At 45.0% G+C, this 25,692-nt stretch overlaps 1 protein-coding gene across 3 annotated transcripts; it reads left to right on the top strand.

Moving 5' to 3' along the window:
• The first annotated feature begins 1,911 nt into the window (after positions 1-1,911).
• Positions 1,912-24,307, top strand: LOC138445703 (oviduct-specific glycoprotein). 3 transcript variants are annotated; one of them, XM_069599908.1, is made up of 10 exons: positions 1,912-2,811; positions 12,361-12,565; positions 13,745-13,801; positions 14,623-14,788; positions 15,242-15,366; positions 17,176-17,284; positions 17,384-17,569; positions 19,126-19,242; positions 22,321-22,456; positions 23,445-24,307. In XM_069599908.1, exons 2-10 carry the CDS (start codon positions 12,486-12,488, stop codon positions 23,906-23,908), a joined length of 1,440 nt encoding a protein of 479 aa, XP_069456009.1. In that variant the 5' UTR covers positions 1,912-2,811; positions 12,361-12,485; the 3' UTR covers positions 23,909-24,307. The 3 variants fall into 3 exon arrangements, with proteins under 3 accessions (XP_069456009.1, XP_069455988.1, XP_069455999.1); XM_069599887.1 differs by having other exon boundaries at positions 11,951-12,565; XM_069599898.1 differs by lacking the exon at positions 1,912-2,811 and having other exon boundaries at positions 10,439-12,565.
• The last annotated feature ends 1,385 nt before the right edge of the window (positions 24,308-25,692 follow it).

Genomic DNA, 25,692 nt, shown 5'->3' with positions numbered 1-25,692 from the left:
CTGGCAATGACGAGGATAGCTCAGTAGCAGCAGCACCAAAGCCAGCAGTAGAATTCCTAACCAGACTTCCCATGGCAGGACTCTGGCGATGTGTGTGTGTGTGTTTTTTTTTTTTTTTTAACTTGAAGGATAATTGCTTTACAGAATTTTGTTGTTTTCTGCCAAATTGTTGTTGCTGTTTTTAATAAATATTCTTTCTTGGATCCTGACTATGTTTTAAGATAGATTCTTGATATTGAGCTGTATGAACTGTTTATAAATTTTGGAAATTAACTCCATTTGCAAATATTTTCTCCCTTTCAGTAGTTTTTTTTTTTTTTGTTTCATTTTGTTGACTTCCTTTGCTGTGCAAAAGCTTTTGATTAGGTCCTATTTATTTTTGCTTTTATTTCTTTTGCCTTAAGAGACAGATCTAAAAAAATGTTGCCATTTATGTCAAAGAGTATTTTGTCTGTTTCTCTTCTAGGAGTTTTGTGGTCTCAGGTCTCACATTTAGGTCTTTAATCCATTTTGAAGTTATGTTTGTGATCGTGTTTGAGAAAGTTCTAATTTCATTCTTTTACATGTAGCTGTCTAGTTTTGTCAGCACCATTTATTAAAGTGACTATCTTTTCTCCATTATATATTCTTGACTGCTTTGTTGTAGGTTGACAAAATATGTGGATTTATTTCTGGGCTGTCTATCCTGTTGCATTGATCTGTGTGTCTGTTTTTGTGCCAGAACTATACTACTTTGATTAATGTAGCTTTGTAGTATGGTCTGACATCATGGAGTATGATACCTCCAGCCTAGTTATTTTTTCTCAAGATTGCTTTGGCAACTTGGGTCATCTGTGGTTACTTGTTCTTAGTTCTGTGAAAAATGTCATTGGTATTTTGATAGGTATTGCATTACTTCTTTAGAGTCCCTTTGGTAATATGGACGTCTTAACGTGTTAATTCTTCTAGTCCAAGAACATGGAATATCTTTCCATTTCTTTGTGTTGTTTTCAGATTCCTTCATCAGTGTTTTATAAAGTTTTCAGAATGTATGTCTTTCACGTCCCTGCTAAGTTTATTCCTAGTTATTAATACTTAATTATTTTTGATGTGATTGCAAATGGAATTGTTTCTCCTTAATTTTTTTTTACTTCTGTAATTTTCATTATTACAAACAAAGAACCCAATTAAAAGTGGGCAGAAGACTTGAAAAGACATTTTTACATAAAGATATTTAGATGGCCAACAGGCACATGAAAAACAGCTCAACATCACTAATTATCAGAGAAATGCAAATTGAAACCACAATGAGATGCCACCTCACTCCTGTCAGAATGGGTTATCACCAAAAAGTCTACAAATAACAAATGTTGGTGAGGATATGGAAGAAAGGAAATCTTGGTACAGTGTTGGTGGGATTGTGAATTGATGTAGCCATTATGGAAGATAGCATGCAAGTTTCTCAAAAACCTAAAAATAGAACTACAATAGGATCCAGGAATTCCGCTCCTGGGTAGGTATCCAAAGAAAACAAAAGCACTAATTTGAAAAGAATCTTGCACCTTAATGATCAGAGTAGCATTATTTACAATAGTCAAGGTATGGAAGCAGTCTAAATGTCCATCAATACATGAATCCATCCATGGAATTTCCCAGGCAAGAATACTGGAATGAGTTGCTGTTTCCTTCTCCACAGAATCTTCCTGATCCAGGGATCGAACCGGCGTCTCCTGCAACGCATGCAGATTCTTTATAGTCTGAGCCATCAGAAAAGCCCGAATAGATAAAGAAGCTGTCATATGTTTACATACAATGGAATTTTACTCAGTCATAAGATGAAATTCTGCCATTTACAACAATGTGATGGACTTAGAATAGTGCCTGGTGAAATGTTAGATGGATAAAAACAAATACTCTTTTGTTATCACTTACAGGTGTAATCTAAAAAATAAATGAATACCAAAACAGACAGACTTGCAGATATAGAGAACAAACTAGTGGCTACATGGAGAGGAGGAAGAGGGAGGGGCAAGATAGGGGTATGGGATTAACAGACACAAAATACTATGTATAAAATCAATAATCAACAGGGACATATTAGCACAGGGACATAGAGCCATTCTTTTGTAATAACTTTAAATGGGCTCTAACCTGTAAAAATATTGAACCACTGAAACTAATATTATAAATCAGCTATATCTTAATAAAAAGAAAAAAAAAAGACTGGTTGTACAACATGCCCATTGATTCCAACAGGCTTCCCTCTTAATTTGTTTGCAGTGATTTAGCCAGAGTTGCTGTCTGTTGTTTACAACTCCACCACCCTGACAACTACTGTCTTGGTCAGTGGGGAACAACTGACCCTCACGAAGAACAGCTCGTGCATGTTCTGTGAGGTTGGAAGTGAAGTAGCTGTTGTCAAGGGTTATGGAATTGTTCTGCGAGCTCACCACTGTCATCAGGAATAACAGCCTCTCTGTTGGTTTCTGTGAAGGGTATTTGTTTTTCTTGTTCTGATTGTGCTCTGCTGATTCCACCTCCCCTTCCCCAAGAGTCTTTCTGGTCCCCTTCCATTCTGTGTGCTGCCAGAGAAGCTGAGTAGCTGCTTATTACCGTGGACTTTACTAATAGTGTAGCAGGTGCGTTTGGCTGTCTAACATCTATTTCCCTCCTTCAATCTTTACTAACAGAACTTTGATCTCATCCAGACACAGGTGGCCCTGTCCTATAGAGAAGGAACACATTAGAGAAGAATTTGGGTCTTGGATGATGCTGCTGAACAACTGAATTAAGCAGTGCTGATTAATCCACCTCTTCTGGGTTTCTGTTAATGTGAGTTAATAAGCTTTCATTTTGTTTGAATGCATCTAGTAAAGTTTTTGTTGCACCTAACAAATGTAAATAGTTAATGATGCATTACATTTTTGACTGTGTGCATGCATACTCAGTCACTTCACTTGTGTCTGACTCTTTATGACCCTGTGGACTGTAGCCCACCAGGCCTCTCTGTCCATGGGATTTTCCAGGCAAGAATACTGGAGTGGGTTGCCATTTCCTTCTCCAAGGGACCTTCCTGACCTAAGGATCGAACCCAGGTCTCCTGTGTTTCTTGCATTGCAGGCAAGTTCTTTACTACTGAGTTCTGGGGAAGCTCCATATTTTTGTGTATGTGTCCTTTAAACACTCTATTTAAAGTAAAACTTTTAATAATCTGAATACTCTGAAAGATAGTTATAATTTTAACGTTATAGAAAAAACACTCATAAATAATAAGCAACATGATCAAAGTTTATATGGTATATCAGGTGGTATCCTAAGGAAAACAGATGTACATTCAAATTAAAGTAATTTGAGGAGGGTTTATTTACAAAGAGACTAATTACAGAGTTTGGGGAGTGGTGTAGGGGAGCCACAGGCTTCCCAAGTGGCACAGTGGTAAAGAACCTGCCTGCCAATGTAGGAGACACAGGAGACATGGGTTCGACTCCTGAGTTGAAAAGATCCCCTGGAGCAGGGAGTGGCAACCCACTCCAATATTCTTATCTGGGAAATTACATGAACAGAGGAGCCTGGCTGGTTACAGTCCATGGGGTTGCAAAGAGTCAGTCACAACTAAGACTGAACTTGCACACACACACATAAGGGAACCACAGAGCTAGTATAGGAAGCCAGGGCTAGAACAGTGGAGCTGTTCCAGGAAGAGGTTATCTGACGCTGGAAGAAGAGTCAGAGCAGTCTTCCTTGAGAGGAGCAGTGACCCTCGATGGAGGGATATAGTCACCTTGATGTGACTTTACAGGGAAAGATCAGGGGAGTAAACACCCTGACCTCACTATCCTCCTCACTACACCCTCTAGTCAAGTAGAGCCTACTGAGCTAATTGGATGTAGTCCAAACAGACTGACTTCCAGGGTCGGAGAGCAAAGTGGAGAAGGATGGGGAGGTAGAGGGATGATTGGGAAATATCTTACGTTCCACTCTGTTTTCCCCAAGTGTCCTTTCTTGTCTGAGATGCAAGTAAAATTTCATGTCCTCAACACAAAAGATGCCCAAATTTCCCTCAACTATTTATCATCATGGGACAGTGTTCATTTGTCCATACTTTCACCTTAAACCTAAAGCCATCATTAGTGTCCTCAGATAAAGTAGCAGGGGGGAAATGGGGAGATAAAAACAAGTAATATAAAATATACCTGTTACAACCCCTGCTTCTGTAACAATGCCAGTTGCCTCTTTCTAAGCCAGAGTGTGCTCCCTGGCTACTTGGCTCTGCCTTTTCTTAGTTCATTCATTCCGAAGGCAGACCACTTCATTGTTGGTTCTGGGGCTACAAAGTTAAATTGACCATGTATCCTCACTAAAAGAGCTCACTTTGCAACAGATGAAACTGTTGTTTAAATATAAGGTAATAAGGGATGCTGCTGCTGCTAAGTCGCTTCAGTCGCGTCCAACTCTGTGAGACCCCATAGACGGCAGCCCACCAGGCTCCCCCATCCCTGGGATTCTCCAGGCAAGAACACTGGAGTGGGTTGCCATTTCCTTCTCCAATACAGGAAAGTGAAAATTGAAAGTGAAGTCGCTTAGTCGTGTCCGACTCTTCGAGACCCCATGGACTGCAGCCTACCAGGCTCCTCCATCCATGGGATTTTCCAGGCAAGAGTACTGCAGTGGAGTGCCATCGCCTTCTCCGAATAAGGGATGAATAGATACCTAATCTCTGGTTTGTAACGGAATTAAAAGAATAAGAACAGGAACAGCAATGAAAGCAATTGTGCTTTAACCAGGATGTTTCATCCTTGGGATTATTAATTATCGATATTGGATAACTCTTTGCTGTGGGGGTCTGTCTTGTGCATTGTAGGATGACTAGCTGCATCCCTGGCTTTACCCTCCTGACCCTAGTAGCACTCCTACCTCCACTGCGACAACCAAAAATTGTCTCCAGACATTGCCATATGTCCTGGGGGGGCAAATTATTGCCCAGTTGAGAGCACTGGCTTAAAAGGCAAAGAAAGAGGCTATTGCGTGGATGTGTAGAAACATGGATGTGCCCCAAATAATGGTCATTTTGTTTGTTTTTTCTTTGTTGTTATTAATAAACCTGCAGTGAACATACTTTCTTTGTTTACTTGGGGGCAGATATATGTATATGGCAAATTTCTAGAAATGAAGTTGCTGGGCTATAGGGTGTGTTTTGAATTATGGTGTTCTCAAAATGACTTCTAAGGAGATTGAATAGGTTTTACTTTTACTACTTTATTAAAATATTCCTTTTTGAGTTGCCTCAATTTTTATACTTAATATCTATGAAATCATGGAACTTTGGGATAGTAAACATTGTCTTGTAGGCATTAAAATAAATACATAAATATTAAACTAAAAAAATCCTAATGCACAACCAAAAATCTTTTATATTAAATTTTGGGAAACAATGCTCTAGTTCATCTCCTTCATTTTAGAGACGTGGTAAAGCTCTTTCAAGTTTACACTGACCTGTAGTCAACACTCTTTGTGTTCTTACATTATTCAACCAGTTGCTTTTGTTTAAGTCATATTTCTCTAATTCTTCCACATAAGAATCATGAAAAATGCTGCCAAATGCTTTGTTAAATCCAAAGCCCTTCGCATCTGTGATCTTGCCCTCACCTAGTGGAGTGCTGTAGAATATGGGAGGGGCTGTTTGCTGTGGAATTTCTTCAGCAGGTCAACTAAAAGACATTTGTACGTGTCTTTTCTCATTTCATGAGAACAGGCTAAGCATTGGGAAGGGGTATTCTCTAAGTACCTGGTGGGTGTGTAAAAATACAAAGCAGTGGTTGTCTTTTGACAGCAAGAACTCAAGGAGGAGGATGGGGAGTGACCGGAGCGACACGGCACACTGGTTTTCAACATAGCCCAGCGTTTCTCTGTTCATCATCTCCTACACACAGAGCTTTAGTTGCCCACTCTTTGGCACAGTCACCCCTGAATGAAGCAAGGGTCACTCCTGGGCATCCATTGTTATATCTTGCCATTCTTCTCAGCATCATCAGTCACTTTTGAGGATATGGGACAGGCAGGTCTGGGATCCAGTCTTGCCCACTACAGCAGAACAGGAGCCCAGAATGCTGGCCCAGGTGCAGATGAGGGAGCTGCAGGTGGCAGGCAGATTTGGCTCCATGGTGGGCAGGATTAACAGCCAGCTCCCCCTGGCAGGAGTCTGGGTGGAAGAGCACAAACCTTGTGGGAAATCTCAGTGAAATAGAATCTGGGCGGCAGGAGGTAGGTTGAGAGGAGGCTCAGAAGCAGAAAGAGGCAAGCATTCACATCAAGGAGGTCTTAAAGGCCAGCAGTAAGGCCACAGGAGCCTGGCAAGAGTGAGTCAGGACCCAGGCCCTAGAAACCAACTGTGGTGCCTACAGTTTATAAACCAGGAAGAAAAATCCAAGGAGAGACCTAGAAATAAGATTTAGGGCACAAGGGCTAGGAATTAGGAAACAGTAACTTGGTCACTAGAGTTAGGAACTGCATCAGGGGTAATCCAACCAATTGGGAAGGCTGTTGCTGTACCTGATCCAGTATTGCATTCAGGAGGCTTAACTATCTCCTGATTCAGGTTAATATGAGACCAACGTATGGAATTCAGCATTGAACACGCAAAAAGCGGGACCTGACAATACTGCAGAGTAGGAACCTGATCGCAAGGTTGTTTTGAAGCAAAACTTGTATGTCTCCCATTGCACTTTCCCAAGAGATACAAGAGGGAAAACACATGCTCTGGGAGATGTGATCCATGTAGTTACTAGACTGGAAGCTTCTTGATCAGAAACTGTCTTGATCGGCATGTACCTAGGGTGTCTATCAGGACCTGGCCTCTTCTCAACAAACACTGATTTAATATGTAAAGGCAGGCAAAGAGGGATGAAAAAATGGAGACACAGCTTCTGTTGGGTGGAGTATTCCCTCAGGCTTTCCCAAGTTTCAGTGAAATATCCTCACCCTAAACATTCTATAGCACTTACTGTTTTTATTCCATGATACCAAGCAACCTTTACACATGGACATCACCAAATGATCAACACCGAAATCAAGTTGATTATATTTTTTTTAACTGAAGGTGGATAACCTGTATATAGTCAGCAAAAACAAGACCTGGAACTGAATGTAGCTCAGATCATCAGCTTCTCATAGCAAAATTCAGGCTTAAACTAAAGAAAGCAGGGAAAACTGCTGGGCCAGCCAGGTACAACTTAAATCAAATCCCCTATTAATATGCAATAGAGGTAATAGATTCAATGGATTATATCTGGTAGACAGAGTCACTGAACTATGGATGGAAGTCCATAATATTGTACAGGAGGTGGAAAACAAAGCCATCACAAAGAAAAAAGCAAGAAGGAAAAGTGGTTATCTCAGGAGGCCTTACACATAGGTTAAAAAAGAAGAGAAGCAAAAGGTGAGGGAGAAAGAACCCTGTATGGAAAACCTGATTGGTTCAAGGTTGAGAAAGGGGTACAACAGGGCTGTCTGCTGTCACCATGTTTGTTTAATCTATACACTGAGCACATCATGAGAAATGCCAAGCTGGATGAGTTACAAGCTGGAATCAAGATAGGCAGGACAAACCTCAACAACCTCAATGTGTGGATAATGCCACTCTAATGGCAGAAAGCAAAGAGGAACTAAAGAGCCTCTTGATGAGGGTAAAGGAGGAGAGTGAAAGAGCTGGCTTAAAACTAAATATTAAGAAAAACTAAGATCATAACATCTGGCCCCATTCAGTTCAGTTTAGTCGCTCAGTTGTGTCCGACTCTTTGTGACCCCATGGACCACAGTACACCAGGCCTCCCTGTCCATCACCAACTCCCGGAGTTTACCTAAACTCATGTCCATTGAGTCGGTGATGCCAACCAACCATCTCATCCTCTGTTGTCCCCTTCTCCTCCTGCCTTCAATCTTTCCCAGCAGCAGGGTCTTTCCCAATGAGTCCACTCTTCGTTTGAGGTGGCCAAAGTATTGGAGTTTCAGCTTCAACATCAGTCCTTCCAATGAACACCCAGGACTGAACTCGTTTAGAATAGACTGGTTGGATCTCCTTGCAGTCCAAGGGACTCTCAAGAGTCTTCTCCAACATCACAGTTCAAAAGCATCAATTTTTCAGTGCTCAGCTTTCTTTATAGTCCAACTCTCACATCCATACATGACTCCTGGAAAAACCACAGCATTGGCTAGAAGGATCTTTGTTAGAAAAGTAATGTCTTTGCTTTGTAATATGCTATCTAGGTTAGTCATAACTTTCCTTCCAAGGAGTAAGCGTCTTTTAATTTCACGGCTGCAATCACCATCTGCAGTGATTTTGGAGCCCCCCAAAACAAAGTCAGCCACTAATTCCCCATCTATTTGCCATGAAGTGATGGGACCAGATGCTGTGATCTTAGTTTTCTGAATGTTGAGGTTTAAGCCAACTTTTTCACTCTCCTCTTTCACTTTCATCAAGAGGCTCTTTAGTTCTTCTTCACTTTCTGCAATAAGGGTGGTGTCATCTGCATATCTGAGGTTATTGATATTTCTCCCGGCAATCTTGATTCCAGCTTGTGCTTCCAGCCCAGCGTTTCTCATGATGTACTCTGCATATAAGTTAAATAAGCAGGGTGACAATATACAGCCTTGACATACTTCTTTTCCTATTTGGAACCAGCCTGTTGTTCCATGTTCAGATCTAACTGTTGCTTCCTGACCTGCATGCAGATTTCTGAAGAGGCAGGTCAGGTGATCTGGTATTCCCATCTCTTAAAGAATTTTCCACAGTTTATTGTGATCCACATAGCCAAAGGCTTTGCCATAGTCAATAAAGCAGAAATAGATGTATTTCTGGCCCGATTACTTCATGGCAAGTGGGGCGGGGGGGAGGGAGCTGAAAGCAGTGACAGATCAAACCAGTCAATCCTAAAGGAAATCAGTCCTGAATATTCATTGGAAGGACTGATGCTGAAGCTTCAGCTTCAATACTTTGGCCACCTGATGAGAAGAACTGACTCATTAGAAAAGACCCTGATGCTGGAAAATATTGAAGGCAGGAGAAGGGGATGACAGAGGCTGAGATGGTTGGATGGCATCACCAACGTGATGGACATGAGTTTGTGCACGCTCCATGAGTTAGTGAAGGACAGGGAAGCCTGGTGTTCTGCAGTCCATGGAGTCGCAAAGAGTTGGACATGACTGAGCAACTAATGTGACTTGAGTGACAGATTACCTCTTCTAGGACTCTAAAATCCCTGCAGAAGGTGACTGCAGCTATGAAATCAGAAGACGTTTGCTTCTTGGCAGGAAAGGAAAGCTATGACAAACCTAGACAGTGTTTTGAAAACTCTGCCAACAAAGGTCCATATAGTCAAGGCAGTGATCTTCCCAGTGGTCATGTACCGTTTTGAGAGCTGGACCATAAAGAGCTGGAGCACCAAAAAATTGAGGCCTTTGCACTGTGGTGCTGGAGAAGACTTCTGAGAGTTCCTTGGATGTGAACATGAACTTGGGCAAGCTTCAGGAGATGGTGAGGGACAGGGAGGACTGGCATGCTGCAGTCCATGGGATTGCAAAGAGTCAGACATGACTGGGCAATTGAACAACAACCAAGCAACCTGCTGATACAAATTAAACTTTCCTGTTCTTCATTCTGGAAAGGAAGTGAATTCAACCACTAGCCATTGTTACTTTGCAGTGTTTTATTTATTGACGTCTAGTTAATACCTCAGTGGCATGTGGATTAGGTGAGCAGTAGTCTGAGTTTCTGAGAGGATAAACATAGTGGATACACTGAGAACATCCAATTTTTGGTCCTTGTGATTGAGTTCAGACACTGAAATATGGGACCTACTCATGGTTGAAACTTTTTAGCAGAAAAGTAAACTGGTGGATAATGAAATCATTGGTTTATATACCTATTTTATTTATCCTTAATATTTTCGGTATATTTTTTAAAAATTGGCTCTTAGGTGTCCAGAATTGCATTTAATTTACTCCTTAGGTTCATGACCCCTCTCATGACAGTGTCATCATCGGCTCATATACTGGCTCAGACATTGTTGACTCATACAAAAATTCAGATTTTTGTCTTCTCTCGAGAAATTGAAGAATCCTCCAAAACATTGGTTCTGTTTCACTGCAAGGCAAAAGTTAGTGGCTGTTCATGGTAATCTCTGATGTCTTCCAACGGAGAGGCTTCGTGTTAGCTGAAGTGTATTACTAGACTTGGACTATTTTTCTTCGAATCCACTGGAGAGTGAACTATTGTGTCCACTTCACTGATTTATATTACCTGCCTGTCAGCATTTGAGTTTGAGAACCCTGCTCTGGGGGCTAACTCTTATGCCATCTCTAATAACTGCTACCATTCACTGCTACTGCTGCTGCTAAGTCACTTCAGTCGTGTCCAACTCTGTGCGACCCCATAGACAGCAGCCCACCAGGCTCCGCCATCCCTGGGATTCTTCAGGCAAGAATACTGGAGTGGGTTGCCATTTCCTTCTCCAACGCATGAAAATGAAAAGTGAAAGTGAAGTTGCTCAGTCGTGTCTGACTCTTCATGACCCCATGGACTGCAGCCCACCAGGCTCCCTGGTCCGTGGGATTTGGGTCCTCATATGCAAAGCACTGAACTCACAGTTTTTCATACAGTTTTTATCTCTTTAAATCATATAAAACCCTATGAGGTGAGTTCAAGTGTTACCTCCATTTTACAAGTGTGGGAGCTAAAGCTCAAAGAGCTGACTAACTGCTCAAGATGCTAGAACTTATGCTTCTTGACAGTGGGATTCAAACTTTGGCCTGGCAGAGTCCATAGCTGAGCCTTGTTAACATTGCACTATGCAACCCTCCAAATCACTAATCTCATAACAGTAGGATTCCTGCTGCCCTTCAGTGTTTCTTCCTCGTACTCAGTCCATGTGGGGCTGAATTACAGGAAAAGGGGCTGAGCACTGCTCTGCCCTCACCAGGGCTGGTGGTGGACACCCTGTCTATGCCAGTGTCAGAGGGAGTTGTTCCTTTGTTGGATCTGAGAACTGTGGCTCTGCTGGGCGGGACAACAGGAGATGCTGGGGTCACTGTGACACTGGGCAGCTGCCTATTAATCACTGGTTTTGTGTGTGTGTGGCTGGGCTGTATCAGCACTGTCCCAAAGTTGTACCAGGGGAATCTCATATAAAGGGGCTCGAGCCCTAGGCCTGCAGCTGTCAGACCACAGAGATGGGGAAGCTGCTGCTGTGGGTTGGTGAGTGTGGTGGGTCCCAGCCCCTCAATGTCTCTTAGTTCAGGAGGTGCCAGGCTTCATAAGCTTATTGTCTCACTGTTACCCAAAGGAGCATCCTGGGACTTGGGGGCCTGGATTAGGTAGAGGTGGACAGGACACAGTGAAAGGAGAAGTGATCAGAGCAGTGGTTCTCAACCTTTCTCACCTGTGACCAGTTAATCAGAATCTCTGAGGGAGGAACCAGGATATCACTACTTTTAAATTAGCATCCAGGGTTGAGAACTTCCCTGATGGCCCAGACAGTAAAAAATCTGCCTGCAGTGCAGGAGACTCGGGGTCAATCCCTGAATGAGAAAGATCCCCTGGAGAAGGGGATGGCTACCCACTCCAGTATTGTTACCTGAAGAATTCCATGGGCAGAGGGGGCTGGTGGGGTACAGTCCATGAGGTCACAAAGATTTGGACATGACTGAGTGACTAACACTTCCGGGGTTGAGAACCACTGGCCTGAACCTTGCTGGGACTTTCAGTGCCATGGTTGTCCCAAAGCCTGTGTGTCTGCATGTAGAGTATATTGGAGTGGGAAGGAGCTTAGCTAGATCTGGCTTCACCCACTCTGTGTAGAGAAGAGGAAGGAGGGAAGGGTGTGTGTGTCTGCATTTGTGGGAGCTGGAGGGTGAGCTGGGCGTGTCACTCTGGGTGTACCCATGAATCTGCGTGTGTTTCTTCCTTCGTTTCCTGCAGGGCTGCTCCTCATGCTGAAACACCATGATGGTGAGGAAACTGGTCCTCTCCAGAGCCGGGGAGAGTGTCCACTGAGAACTGCTCCAGATCCAATGTCCCCTGTGCCTGCCTTGGCTCTGTGTTGGGGATTATTAACCCAGTGCGGCTCAGCAGCAAATTCTCAGTCACTGTTGGGTCTTCTCTGCCAGGATCCAGACTCTCGGGTCCATTCTGACCAGGGTTTCATGAGGCTTTCTTTCCCTGGGGGACCGCAGCAGTGGGGGATGGACCTGCCCTCAGTGTAGCTTTGAGGGGATGTGTTTGGTGGGAGTTACAGTGGATTGGCCTCTAGAGAAGTCTCCATGCTGCTGTGGATGCTGAGCTCCATCCCCACTTGGTTTCTATCAGTAATGCCTGCTGTCCCCTGCCAGGTGCTGCCCACAAGCTGGTGTGTTATTTCACCAACTGGGCATTCAGTCGGCCCGGCTCTGCCTCGATCCTGCCCCGGGATCTGGACCCCTTTCTCTGCACCCACCTGGTATTTGCCTTTGCCTCGATGAACAACAATCAGATTGTTCCTAAGGATCCCCTGGATGAGAAAATCCTCTACCCAGAGTTCAACAAGCTCAAGGAGAGGTGTGTTCACTGTGTGTGTGGGGGCTGTATTTTACAGGTAAAGAGGAGTAAGTCTTTTCTTCTGTTAGTCGTCACCTGTCCTCTGATCCTTGGGTCCCTCCTCCTGTCAATGGCTCTCTGTAGTGTCCCTGCTCTGGGAGTTCCCCATTGATCAGCACTTTGAGTTTGTCCTTGCCTCCCTGCCCTTGTGGCTGCTGTGCCCCTGCCTAGAATATGCTCCTCTCTCTTCTCTGCCTTGCACCCCAACTCACCCTTCAAGCCCAGTGCTCAGGATTCTATTTTCAAATGCTTCGGAGAGAGCTGCGTATCACAAAAGCTTCACAAATGCTAGTGTTTCATTGCCCGTTGTCACCTGCAAATGAACCCCAAGGGAAGGGCTGGTGTCTATGGTCTTTGTACACCAGTGGCGGGGTCAGTGCCCAGCAGAGAGCTGGTGCTCAGTGTTCTCTCCCCAGGCCTCCTGGGCTGTCCTCTGCAGGGAGTGGTCTGTCGCTGTGTGCATGGTTGTAGAAGGGCAGAGAAAATCCATGTCACTAGAGCACAGCCTCCAGAGAGGAGAGCAGGGAGCTTGTCCTTCTGTTCACTGCTGTGTTCAAGCACCTAAAGCAGTCAGAAAGTGAAAAGTGAAAGTGAACTCGCTCAGTTGTGTCTGACTCTTTGCGACCCCATGGAGTGAGGCCTGTCAGGTTCCTCTGTCCATGGGATTTTCCAGCAAGAATACTGGAATGGGTTGCCATTTCCTTCATCAGGGGATCTTCCCAACCCAGGGATCGAACCTTGGTCTCCCGCACTGCAGGCAGACTCTTTATCATTTGAGCTACCAGAGAAGCCCAAAGCAGTCAGAGGCACATATTAATTGTTCAATGAACGTTTGTTGACCAAGAAAGTGAGTGAAGAGAAAATTTAGGCTGCTTTTTCTTTTCCTTTTTGTGGGACTGTCATGCGATTTTGGAGTTTGCGGGGCTTGGACAACCTGGGGTCCTGGGTGTGATGACCTTTATGGGGGTTGGTTGCTGTCTCTTTTATCCTTCTTCCCCTTCCTTGGCTCTGCTCCTTTCTCCCTTAGGTTACTCCACCCACTGCCCCCTTTCCCTCCCCCTCCTCCCATCCCCACTACTTCCCACTGTTCCCCAAATGACTGATGAGAACCCAGCTCACCGACTCTGTCTCTCATCACAGGAACAGGGGGCTGAAAACACTGCTGTCCGTCGGGGGGTGGAACTTCGGCACCTCGAGGTGAGTCTGTGCTGTTAGGTCTCATCTCTGGGGTGGGGTTGAGGTGATGGGTCAGGGGAGCAGGCCAGCTTTACACTCACTATCTCATGATTGCTAGGGGAAAGGATTAAAGTGGCTGTTTGCATTCCAAATTTGTAGGGAAAAAAACACGAGAGAGCACTTAGGGAACTTACCATATTTCACCCAGGTGTCCCTGTGAGGTGACCAGCTGGGGTGATGATCAGGTAATGGAACCAGGCCTGCCTAAGTCTGAATCTGGTTAATATTGCATGTAGGACTAGCTCCAAATTACTTAAAGTTCTGCTTTACTATACTAAAGATTTTCCAATAGGGTCTTCATTATGGAAGAGAAAATACTACAAAAAATAGAAAATAGTCAAACAGCCAGTGAATAGAAGAGCAGAGACTCTTGAACCCCTGGTCAGAGCCTGGCCCTCTTTGCCACCTTATGGGCCCCTTAGCTCAGAGATCTTTCTGGAAATACTTGCCCTTGGCTTATTTTCCCTCCCCTTATCTGTTTAGGCAGAGGGTCAGCACTTGGCCAGGAGTAACCAGGTTTTCAAAGGCAGAGCTGTTCTGAACCACTGTCTCTACCTCGGGCTGAGTGTTGTTTCCATCTGGCAGGGGCAGGGGTGGTTTGCTAATCCTCCCTGGAGCCTGAAGTCCAGGACTTGGTAGAGCTTTAAGAGGGTTTGAGTGTTTCAAAGCTCTGCCTTCCTTTCTGTAGTCACATGTGAACCAAAGAACCTTGCAGGGGAGTGGTTGGGGGGAGCACGGTTATGCCGAAAGCACTCCTGGCCTCATCCCTGTTCCCCCTGCAGGTTCACCAAGATGCTGTCCACGTTTTCCAACCGGGAAAGGTTTGTCAATTCAGTGATCGCCCTCCTGAGGACACATGGCTTCGATGGTCTGGACCTCTTCTTCTTGTACCCTGGACTCAGAGGCAGCCCCGCGCGTGACCGCTGGACCTTTGTCTTCTTACTTGAGGTAAGGTTGGCTTGGCAGATCCTGAATCCAGAAGTGATTCTATTTTGACCATGTCTGGGCCCCGGGCACAGGAGGAGCCTAAGACCAGGGTTGGACAGGAGAGTGGTGTGGACAGAGGGCTGCTGAGCAGGGGCCCTGTGGAGGCCTTTCCCCCGGTCACCACTGGCCTGGCCCCAGCCTTCCAGCCTGAGTGACACTTTCTCCATGCATCCACTGGACTCCCTCAGGCAGGCTGCTGAACTCTGCTCCTGGGCCTGCAGCCAGCCCTCTGCTCAGCGACTTACCGCACTGGCTCACGTCCCCGTTTCTCAGGAGCCTGTGGGCAGGGCCTGTGTCTGACTCTCCTGGCTCCAGGGGCTCTGTTATTGCAGAAGATTGTTTCCTGGATGACTCCTGCTTTCCCCGACTCCACTCTGCTTTGTCCATTTCTCTCATTTGCTTCTCTCTTACCAGGAGCTCCTGCAGGCCTTCAAGAATGAGGCCCAGCTCACCATGCGCCCAAGGCTGCTGCTGTCTGCTGCCGTCTCTGGGGACCCCCACGTCATCCAGAAAGCATATGATGCACGCCTTCTGGGCAGGTGAGTGGGTGCTCCTTTGGTGTTGGGGGGAGGAACACTGGAGGGAAGAAGGCATCTTGGGCTCAGAACCCAGAGGTGCCCAGCACTGTCCTGGAGCTTCGATTTCCTGCCTTGCTGTGAGAACACCTATGGGAGGTGGGCCTAGCAGGAACGTAGGTGGGGACAAGGATTATTCCTTATAGCCCAGGCTTTCCTGAGGAGATCAGAGGGAAGTGATGGAGCATCAGGCTACACCACAGCATCCTCTTGGGTAGAGATCTGCATTACCCATAGCTGGGCCTCAAGGAGTGAATCCAGGGGCCTGGCCTCTGTTTTCCTGGAGTCCCTTGTGGATGTGCACCAAATGCCAGATGGCTGGCATCAGAGACATTTGTGAATTACCAACTACTGCCTCTGAAATAAAAACAGGAATGCCAAGTCAGGGCCTGTTTTCAGAGCAGAGATCTTCATGCCCAAATCACAAAATCAGTCAAGGAACACTCATGCATGCTAAATTGCTTCAGTCATGTCCATTTCTTTGCAACCATATGGACTATATAGCCTGCCAGGCTCCTCTGTCCATAGGATTCTCCAGACAATAATACTGGAGTGGGTTGCCATACCCTCCTCCAGGGGATCTTCCTGACCCAGGGATCGAACCCATGTCTTTTATGTCTCCTGCACTGGCAGGCAGCTTCTTTACCACTGGCACCACCTGGGAAGCCCCAAGAAAGCATATAACTTTCAGGAAATGCCAGTTCTTTACTAATTTTCTCAAAGCTTAAGAATCAGGTATTTACAGATATGAAAGCTGAGTTAGATGCAGAACACAAAAGGTGAATGGGGGTGTTTCTGAATGTGATTTTATTTAGGGAGCGTGGTTTCAATGGAGAGTGGTTAGGCAGGAAAGATGGACCCCAGTGGAGGGAGTTGCCTAGTGTTGGTCTTAGAGCCATGCAGGATTGAGGGAGTTCATCTTCACCAGGCTGGGTCACCTTAGACAAATTAGGTAACTGTCTGAGTTTTAACTTCTTTATTTTATGTGTTTACTAATGGCTGCACTGGGTCTTTGTTGCTGTGTGCAGGCTTTTCTCTAGTTGTGGCGATTGGGGCTGCACCTTAATTTCAGCGCACAGGCTTCTCATTGTAGTGGGTATCTCTTGTTGTGAAACATGGGCCCTAGGTGCTTGGGCTTCAGTAGCTGTGGTGCATGGGCTTGTGGCACGTGGAATCTTCCCAGACCAGGGCCTGAATCCATGTCTCCTGCATTGGCAGGCAGATTCTTACCCACTTGACCACCAGGGAAGTCCTTCAATTTCTTCATTTTAAAATAGAGACAATTGTGGCTAAATTGGCTAAATTAAAATTAAATTAGATGATCCATGCTAGCCTCTACACTGTGCCCTGATAAGGCTCAACTGCACTTCGCCATCTGGAAAGCTTTCTGGAAGAGGTGGGTTCCAGTGGCTCCTGCAATGGTAGAAAGATGGATGCACTTTAGTGCTGTCTGATTACACATGTTATTTATGCAGACCTCTGCTGCACTCGTATCAGCCAGAACACCTCTGCTTCCTGGTCTGATCCCGTCCACTTTGTTTCCTGGTCTGACTCCTTGGATACTCTCTGGAGGGCATAGGTCCTGACACACCGCTGTCCCTCACTGGCTGTGTGTTCTAGGGCAGCCTCTCACATGCAGGGCACAGCTTGGGCAGTCCTCATGGGCAGAGACGGCAGCGGTGTTGGGTGGCCGATGTTCAGCTAGTTAGCTACTTGGTGCTGTGAAAGTCTAGCTAGCATGATCTTCATACTTCCTCTTCTTGCCCCTTACAGACTCCTGGATTTCATCAGCGTCTTGTCTTACGACTTACACGGAAGCTGGGAAAAGGTCACAGGACACAATAGCCCTCTGTTCTCTCTGCCTGGAGACCCCAAATCTTCGGTAAGAAAAGGAAAGCTGTCAGGCAGCCCAGACATGCACCCCTGAGCCAGGCCAGTGGCTCTTGGTGACAAGGAGGTATTGTGTTCTTCCTCCCTACAGGCGTATGCCATGAGGTACTGGCGACAGCTTGGGGTCCCCCCCGAGAAGCTCCTCATGGGGCTCCCCACCTATGGACGTACTTTTCACCTCCTCAGAGCCTCTCAGAATGAGCTGGGGGCAGGAGCTGTGGGACCAGCATCTCCAGGGAAGTACACCAAGCAAGCTGGCTTCTTGGCTTATTATGAGGTGACGGGAATGGGAACCTGTGTCTGTGAGTTAGGGCTCCCCGACCCGAGCCCAGGGCCAAAGCAGGGACAGGGACCAAGGCAAGACTGAGGGCTAGAGATAGGACAAGGAGGTGGTTTGCTGTGGTAAGGGACATTCAGTCTCTGGGATATTCTCTTTTCTTTTGGGGAAGTTATTTGAGTCCTTTGTAAGAGGTGAGGGACTGGGTGAAGTCTGAATGGAGGGGGACAGATATTTCACTCTTTAGAAGATTCTTAAATAATATTTAAGTCAATGCTGAATTACTATATGGCCTAAATGAACCTAATTAATATTTGCAAGATATATATATATATATATTTTTCAAAAGTTCAAACATTTTCAAAAGTAAAAGAATAGTATAACATTCTCTTATTCCCTGATTCCCAGATGCCCTTCACCCAGCGTCAGTCATTAACCACTCTTGGCTAGTCTTGCTTTTTCTCAATATTGTTTCTTCTCCCTGATTCCTTCCTCTCACTAGTAGATTATTCTGAAATGATTCAAAGACATCCCTCATGACAGATTCTTTCTCCTCTACCTCAATTCCACCCCCTAATCCCCATCTCAACAAAGCTTGCTCTAGTGGAGGAAAGAGCCACGGACCCAGGGCAACGTGAAACACAAGGGAAGATAGTAAGAGGCATGGATTGCATGGCGGTAGGATCTAGATTAGGTGAATTCTGTGCAGAGCTGTGATGGACAGTCAGAGTCCTGATGGGTGGGAAGGACCTTCTAGGCAGAGGACAGCCGACACCAGAGAGTGAGCTGTGTCTTTGCCTGTGGTGGTAGTGGAGGTACTGGTGTCTCTCCAGTCTCTGCTCTGTCCTGGCTCCTGAAGATGTTTCCCTGCTAATCCAGTGAAGCATAGTTATGCGTGATGACATAGTTGAGGGAGTGTTCTTGAAGGACATTATGTGAAAGAGATTTTGATAAACTTTTAATGACCACCCCCACCCCCAAAGGAAAGACTTTTACACCTTAACTTCGACAGCCCAAGTTGAACATGTCTACATCTTTGTAGCATATGGTCTCCAGCTCAGGGCTGGGTACCCAATCCACACTCAGTGCTTCCTTGATTATAATAACCTAGCTCTCCCGGCATTCTAGGCCTTTACAGTTACTATAGATTCAAAAGTTAGTTTGATAACTGCCTAGATGGGGCAGTTCATGTTGGTTTTAGTAAACAGAGGAGACACTCATAAAAAGTCTTTGAGAAAGGAACAGGTTTGGTCAAAGGTCAGGTTTGTTCCTGTAGTAGTTTGGTATTGATTTTACCAAACCCTGGTTTGTTTTCTTAAGGCTGTCCCCCACTCCTTAGTGTTCTTTTTGTGTATCCATCACAGATGTCATGGAAGGAATGTGCAGTAGTAGGGATTCTTTGGAATAGACAGGAGGTCCTTTGTGAGTGGCTTCCACACCCCCTCTTTGGTTTGCCTTCCTGTCACCCCCTGGTGCGGGATTCCTGGGTTCTTTTTCCTTGCTGTTGCTTCCCTCTGTGGCACTTCACGGAACTACCCTGGGGATCTTCCTGGCAGGTTTGCTCTTTTGTCCAGAGAGCGAAGAAGCGCTGGATTAATGATCAGTATGTCCCATATGCCTTCAAGGGGAAGGAGTGGGTTGGCTATGATGATGCCATCAGCTTCGGTTACAAGGTGAGACCTTGGTCCTTTCTTGCTCCAGCATAGCTTTCCTCTGGCTTCTGTGAGGCCCTTGTCTGTACTGTGTGTTTGTGTGTGTGTATGGGTGTGTGTGTACTGCATGGAGAATGAAGGTGAGAATGACTATATTAGATGAGTTTTAGGCATACCAGATCTAATTGGAGCTTCCCAATCAAACCTGCCCCAATCATCTTATTTTAAAAAGGAGGATTTATGGAGACACTTGAATGCTGATGAAGGTGTCTGGCCTTCATCCTGTATGCATTTTCAGGCAAAATCAGGTTTCTGAGCCAGGTATATGATTTGTGAGTTTGAAATCTTTAGACTTTAGTAATTGTCACCACCACTGCACCCCATATCAACAGTGGTCTATGATATTGAACCTGGCGAGTTTTTGTTTTTTTAATAGTGAATTAAAACAGAAAAGACATGTTCCAGTGTTTCCTTAACCTGCCTCTGCTTGGAATCACCTAGATTAGATGTAGACTTAATAGATGTAGAAATTCTTAGTTCCAACCCTGAGTATTCATCAGGTCTTAGAAAGAATCTGGAAACTGTTTGCAGTATATCCCCTTGTGATCCTACTCTAATCTGTGTGGCACTTCGGGTGTGCACGTGTGAAATGATACGGGTCTGGACTAGGGAGTTCAGGAGGAGAGGCCATTGATGAGTGAGCAGTTGTCAGAAGTCTGTCGCTGCCTGGATGTCGGGGCTTATAAGTAGAGGGATGTCACAGTGTCTCCTTTCATAAGTGATGTGGAAGTCACTGGTGTTGGTTGTTCTTTGGGAAACATTTGCGATAGAAAGCAGAGATAATATGGCGGTTATCATGAAGAGTCACTGTGACTTCCTCTAATCCTGGGTGAGACCCGCTGTGGGGAGAGAGGTAGAGAGCATGACTTTCAGCTTTCAGCATCTTACTCTGTGGTTTGGAAACAGAAGACACAAAAAAGGTCAGTGACCCTAGAATTATCCAGTTGGGTGGAATTAAATATATGATCCATAGGACACAGAAGAGGGGGGTTGGACCCCATTGCTGGGGAAAGCCAGAAGCCAGCAGTGCAGGGTGGCCTTGCTTTGAGGGGCAGTTATAGAGCCTTACCAAGCTAGAGGTGGACGCGAGCCCAGTGTAAGAATAATTAAGAGCTCCCATCACAGAATCTCAGCTGAAAGAAACTTTGCAGGTAATCACTGGGAGGCAGTAATCCCTGGATCTCTCAGTGTTCCAGCACTGTCCAGGCATTCTGAGTAAAGCAAATAGACCAGCTGTAATTAAACAGAAAGGTTCCCCTTCCCTTTCTCCCAGAGTCATCTCCTTACCTGCATGGACTGTAAAATCTTCCCAGAGAGGCCTTGTTTACTTTCCAGAGCCAAGCTCTCGGTCTCTCTAGAGGGGAGGAGGGCAAGATGTGCCTGCTTCCTGTGTCACCTGAGAGTCGAAACTGTGGGATTCTTCTCCTGTGGTGCAGACTCTGCTGCACGTGCAGGTGAATATCTGGTTGCCTCCACATCACTCTTTGGATAATTGGGGAATGGAGAGCAAACTCCAGGTGCTAATCTGACTTTTTACTGTGAGTAGAAATGGTCACTTTTTTGATCTGGAGGTCTGGTGTGTGTGTGTGTGTGTGTGTGTGTGTGTGTGTATGTACATATAGAACAGGTTAATTTAGCCTATGTATGCATGCTAAGTTGCTTCAGTCATGTCTGATTCTTTGTGACCCTATAAACTGTAGCCTGCCAGGCTCCTTTATCCATGGGATTCTCTAGGCGAGAATACTGGAGTGGGTTGCCATTCTCTCCTTCAGGGGATCTTCCCAACCCAGGGATCAAACCCAAGTCTCTTACGTCTCCTGCACTGGCAGGCAGGTTCTTTACCACTAGTGGCACTTTGGAAGTCCAGCTTAGCTTAGAAGTATGAGAAAAGCTCAGAATCTTCACAGTTTCAAGCTTAATAATTAGGCTTTGCTGTCTTATTTTACATTTGGGGAAATTAAACCTCAGAAAGGAGCCAACCGATTTGACCAAGTCATTTCCATCATGCAGATGTTTGCATATGAGTCTGCCTTTTCCGCCAGCACAGAGTGCTGGCAAAGTAATAATAAAACCTGGTTTGGGGTCTAAACTCTGCCTTTTAGTTATATCTGTGATTTTAAAAATCATGGACAAAGACTATGTTACTTATCTGTGAAAAGGATATGATATTATCTGTTCTATTCCTCTTTTATAGCATCATTTTGGCATGAGGTATGTTGAGGTGATTTTTTAAAAGTATAAAGCAATATCTACTGTTCAGTATGATGATAATGGTAATTAGCAGTTTGGGAAGTCAGACAGTACTTAACATTTATGAACATTTACTATGTGCAAAGTATTGCTCCAAATATTTTACATGTGGGAATTAAAAAAATTTTTTTCAAGTTGTGGCAAAATATACATAACATAAAATTTACCATTTTATTTACTTTTTGTTACAGTTCAATAGCATTAAGTACATTGACGTTGTTGTGTAACTATCGCACATCCCTCTCCAGAACTTTCTTGTCTTTGCAAACGGAAACTCCCCACTCATTAAATAGCTCCACACACATTAAATAGCTCCACACACATTAAATAGCTCCACACACATTAAATAGCTCCTCATTCTTCCCTCACACACCTTCTCTTAATCACCACTCTACCGTCCATCTTTATGAATCTGACTACTCCAAGAGCCTCTATGAGTGGAATCTTAGTATTTGTTCTTTTGTAACTGGCTTATTTCACTTAGCATGATGTCTTCCACTTCCATCCATGTTGTAACGTGTGCATGTAGGAATTCTTTGGGTCCTAAAAATATTGGAAATGTTATTATCCATTTTTTTTTTACACAGGAGGCAGCTAAGACACATAAAGTTTATGTAACTTTTTTTCAAGATGCTGCAGCTAATAAGCAATAGAGGCTAGATTCCAAGACAGGTTATGTGGCTAACCATCCTGCCATATTGCCTTCTGAGAGTCCATCTGATTTTGCCATTGTACTCAGTCTGGAGGATGGTGAGAACAGCAGGTTGACTGACCACTCCTTTTTTTCAGGCATTTTTCATAAAGAGAGAGCATTTTGGGGGGGCCATGGTGTGGACATTGGACCTGGATGACTTCAGGGGCAATTTCTGCGGCACTGGCCCTTTCCCCCTTGTCCACACGTTGAATAATCTCCTGGTGAATGATGGTGAGTAGCTATGACTTGGAAGCTGGGATTGGCAGTTGCACAAGCAGCCACTGGGTGGGTCCCTTCTGTAAGATCTAAAGGCTTTGTTGTGGCAAAATGACAGCGAAGGAAGAGAATAAGCTTTGATGGCCAGGCCAGTCTGCTTTCTAATCTTGGTTTGAATGCATGCTCCATTTAATCTCTCTGAGCTTTGTTTTCCCATCTACAAAATGGGAATAATCCTTATACTCATGCCAGTATTATACAAACTAAATGAGATGTGAAATGAAAGCATGCTGGCTCATGGTGAACACTCAATACATATCAGTTTATTTTTGTATTTCTTTTCCTTGCTTTCATGCAACAAACACCAGAAGAAGAAATTAAGTTTCTTTTTGATATTTCTTTGATAGCAGAGACTTCCCTGGCAGTTTGGAGATGGAACCTGGCATGCTAGAGCTGCAGTATCCTTGGAGACAGTCTATAACCCTCATTTTGTGGGAGAGCAGGGCTCGGAAAGATAATACAGCTAGTTAGGAGTGGAAATGAGACTCCAACTTAATTCTTTACAACATGATTTCTAGGGCAACCTCCTTACCCTCAGCCTGTACTTTGTGCTTCCCAAAAGTGGGACACGAAAGATTCTTCCTGTGGATTCCACAGGTTAGGAATAGGCTTCAGGGTAAGGTCTTGTTCAAGGTGCAAAAGTCAAAGCAAAGGCTTAAGCTTAGAGAACTGGCAGACTTTTGCTTGGGGTCCCTCAACCAGAAATGTGGCAAACCCCACCAAGTGTCCATGGGTGCCTGGGATCTTGTTGATACTTTTAAGTGGGGAAGCTGGGCTTCTATGTGCTGAGACTTTATCTGTGTTGACAAGTGGATGCATTCAGAAATCCTCTGCTTCTGGTTTGGGAGCTGGTACTTCATCCCTGGAGCAGCTCTAGTTCTGCCAGTGACAGGATGGGAAGCAAGAGGTAGGAGTCTCATCCTCTTCTGTTGATTTCTTCTAGAGTTCAGCTCAACTCCTTCTCCAAAATTTTGGTTCTCAACTGCTGTGAATTCTTCAAGAATTGGCCCTGAAATGCCAACTATGACCAGAGATTTGACCACTGGTTTGGGCATTTTGCCGCTAGGAGGAGAGGCTGTGGCCACTGAGACTCATAGAAAGTCTGCAACTATGACCACAACCCCCAGAGGTGAGACTGCAACCCCTACAAGGACCCCTCTATCATTTGGAAGGCGCACTGCTGCTCCAGAAGGGAAGACTGAGAGCCCTGGAGAGAAGCCCCTGACCTCTGTGGGCCATCTGGCGGTGAGCCCTGGAGGGATAGCTGTGGGTCCCGTGCACCTTCAGATTGGACAGAAGGTCACGCCCCCAGGAAGGAAGGCTGGAGTCCCTGAGAAGGTGACCACCCCCTCCGGAAAGATGACAGTCACCCCTGATGGGAGGGCTGAGACTCTGGAGAGACTTTGACCTCTGAGGTGGACCCTGAGGCCTGGTGGGTTACTTTGTTCTTCAGACAGAAGCTGAAAAGCGGGTGCTGCTCTCTGGCTCTGTCATCTCACCTCTTTGGACAACTCCTCTTGCTTTTGACAACCCCTTTGTTCCCACTGATGGACTCATTCTTGGGATGACTTGATAACCCTTCCAGTGAGTCCTCTCTGTAAAGAAACTTGGAAAACTCTACTGTGAATAAAGGATCCTAGAGTCTGTTGTGGGCAGAAGCTGGGGGAAGTCCTTATCTTTTCTTCTTGGTCCCTGACAGGAGCCGCCTGTGCCCAGCCCTTCATGCATCATTCTTGGGGCAAACAGGCCCCAGGTCAGAGTGAGTTAATCTCTTCTCTCTTGAATAAACTAAGCATAAGAAGCCAACTGAGTTCTCTGAAGTTCTTTTCTTGAACTGACCGGTGGTGGTGAATTGTCAGTTTCTTTCTTTCAAGGTCATTTTCCCCTCCTGTAATTTTTGGAAGGAGGGAATTTGTGTCTGTCCCACCCTGATATTTTCCAGTGTTGATTATGTGCTGTCTTTGCAGTGAACACTGCTGACTTCACTGATGGTCAGAGCCAAAATCTCTAGAGTTTTCGCTGTTGCTGAAGGGTGCTGAGAAAAGGAGGAGGGAGTTGTATCTTCCAGTTATATTCCCTACTTTGGAAGGCTTAGTTATCCGTGATAAAACACCTTCACCTGTTCTCTCCACAAGAAGTAGTGGAGGGGTGACTTCCCTTGTGGTCTAGTGGTTAAGAATCTGCCTTCCAGTGCAGGGGACATAGGTTTGATCCCTGGTTGGGAAACTAAGATCCCACATACAGGGCCAAAAAAAGAAAAAAAGGAAAAAAAGAGGTGGTGGAGGGAAAGATGCAATCAGTATATTTTAAGTTACTTGCACACTCCTCCTGGGTCCCCTCCATAAACCCCAGTTCCTGTACTCCACACTGTTACCCACCTATGGAGTATTTTTCTGGGCATGATTGACCCTCATAAGTCAGGATAGACACAGGATCAATTTCTTGCCCTCCCCTTCTGGGACACAATGATGCTAGTAAGTGTCAGATCTGCCATCAGTGTTATCTTTTATTTTGGAAGTGCACCTCCTAGACTTTAAAGGTCTTATGAAAATATGTCCATACATGTGTAGATACATGGCCCTAGGACCATGTTGCCACAGCATGTATCACAAATCAGTTAAGCTGCAAAACAAACCAACTGCAAAACTTAGTGTCTTACAAAGCAGCTATTATATTTATTTAGCTCATAATACTAGAGGTAAGTAATTTAGGCTGTGTTTAGGTGTTTTTTTTTTAAGAATTCATTTTTTTAAAAAAATTGAAGAACTAGGTGGTTTGTATGTTCTGAACTGGTCTTAGCTGGTCCTGGTTGGAATGGCTCAGGCATCGACAGTTAGCTAGTGGGTTGGGGTGGGCTAGGCTGGTTTATCATGGCTTCAGCTGGGCTGACTGAGGTCTCTTTTTATGAGACCTCCCATTCTTCATCTGGCTAGTTTATAAGATTGTGGTTTCATTGTTACTAGAAAGCAAGAGAGAAAGCACCAATAGGCAATTAATTTTTAAATCTCTTCCTGAAGCGTATTTACTATTGTTCCATTGGTCAAAGCAAGTTAAATGCCCAAGCCCAGAGGTAGAATGGTAGGAAATTATCCAAGTGGATACATGGAGGCATAAATAAACTGGAGGATATTACTGCAATAACAAGTTCAGTATGACTTTAAGAAAAGCTAAAACATCTAAGACTAGATGTC

Source organism: Ovis canadensis, chromosome 1 (genome assembly GCF_042477335.2).
Source record: "Ovis canadensis isolate MfBH-ARS-UI-01 breed Bighorn chromosome 1, ARS-UI_OviCan_v2, whole genome shotgun sequence".
Classification (NCBI taxonomy): domain Eukaryota; kingdom Metazoa; phylum Chordata; class Mammalia; order Artiodactyla; family Bovidae; genus Ovis; species Ovis canadensis.
Note: the sequence above shows the minus strand (reverse complement) of the source record. Positions and strands in the feature narration are given on the sequence as shown.

What these genes read in the sequence shown, in the direction of transcription:
- LOC138445703 (XM_069599908.1), top strand. Translation starts at nt 12,486, where the DNA reads ATGAACAACAATCAGATTGTTCCTAAGGATCCCCTGGATGAGAAAATC. An exon ending in TTCAACAAGCTCAAGGAGAG is followed by an intron (nt 12,566 to 13,744) that starts GTGTGTTCACTG and finishes CTCTCATCACAG; the next exon opens with GAACAGGGGGCTGAAAACAC. An exon ending in CCTTTGTCTTCTTACTTGAG is followed by an intron (nt 14,789 to 15,241) that starts GTAAGGTTGGCT and finishes CTCTCTTACCAG; the next exon opens with GAGCTCCTGCAGGCCTTCAA.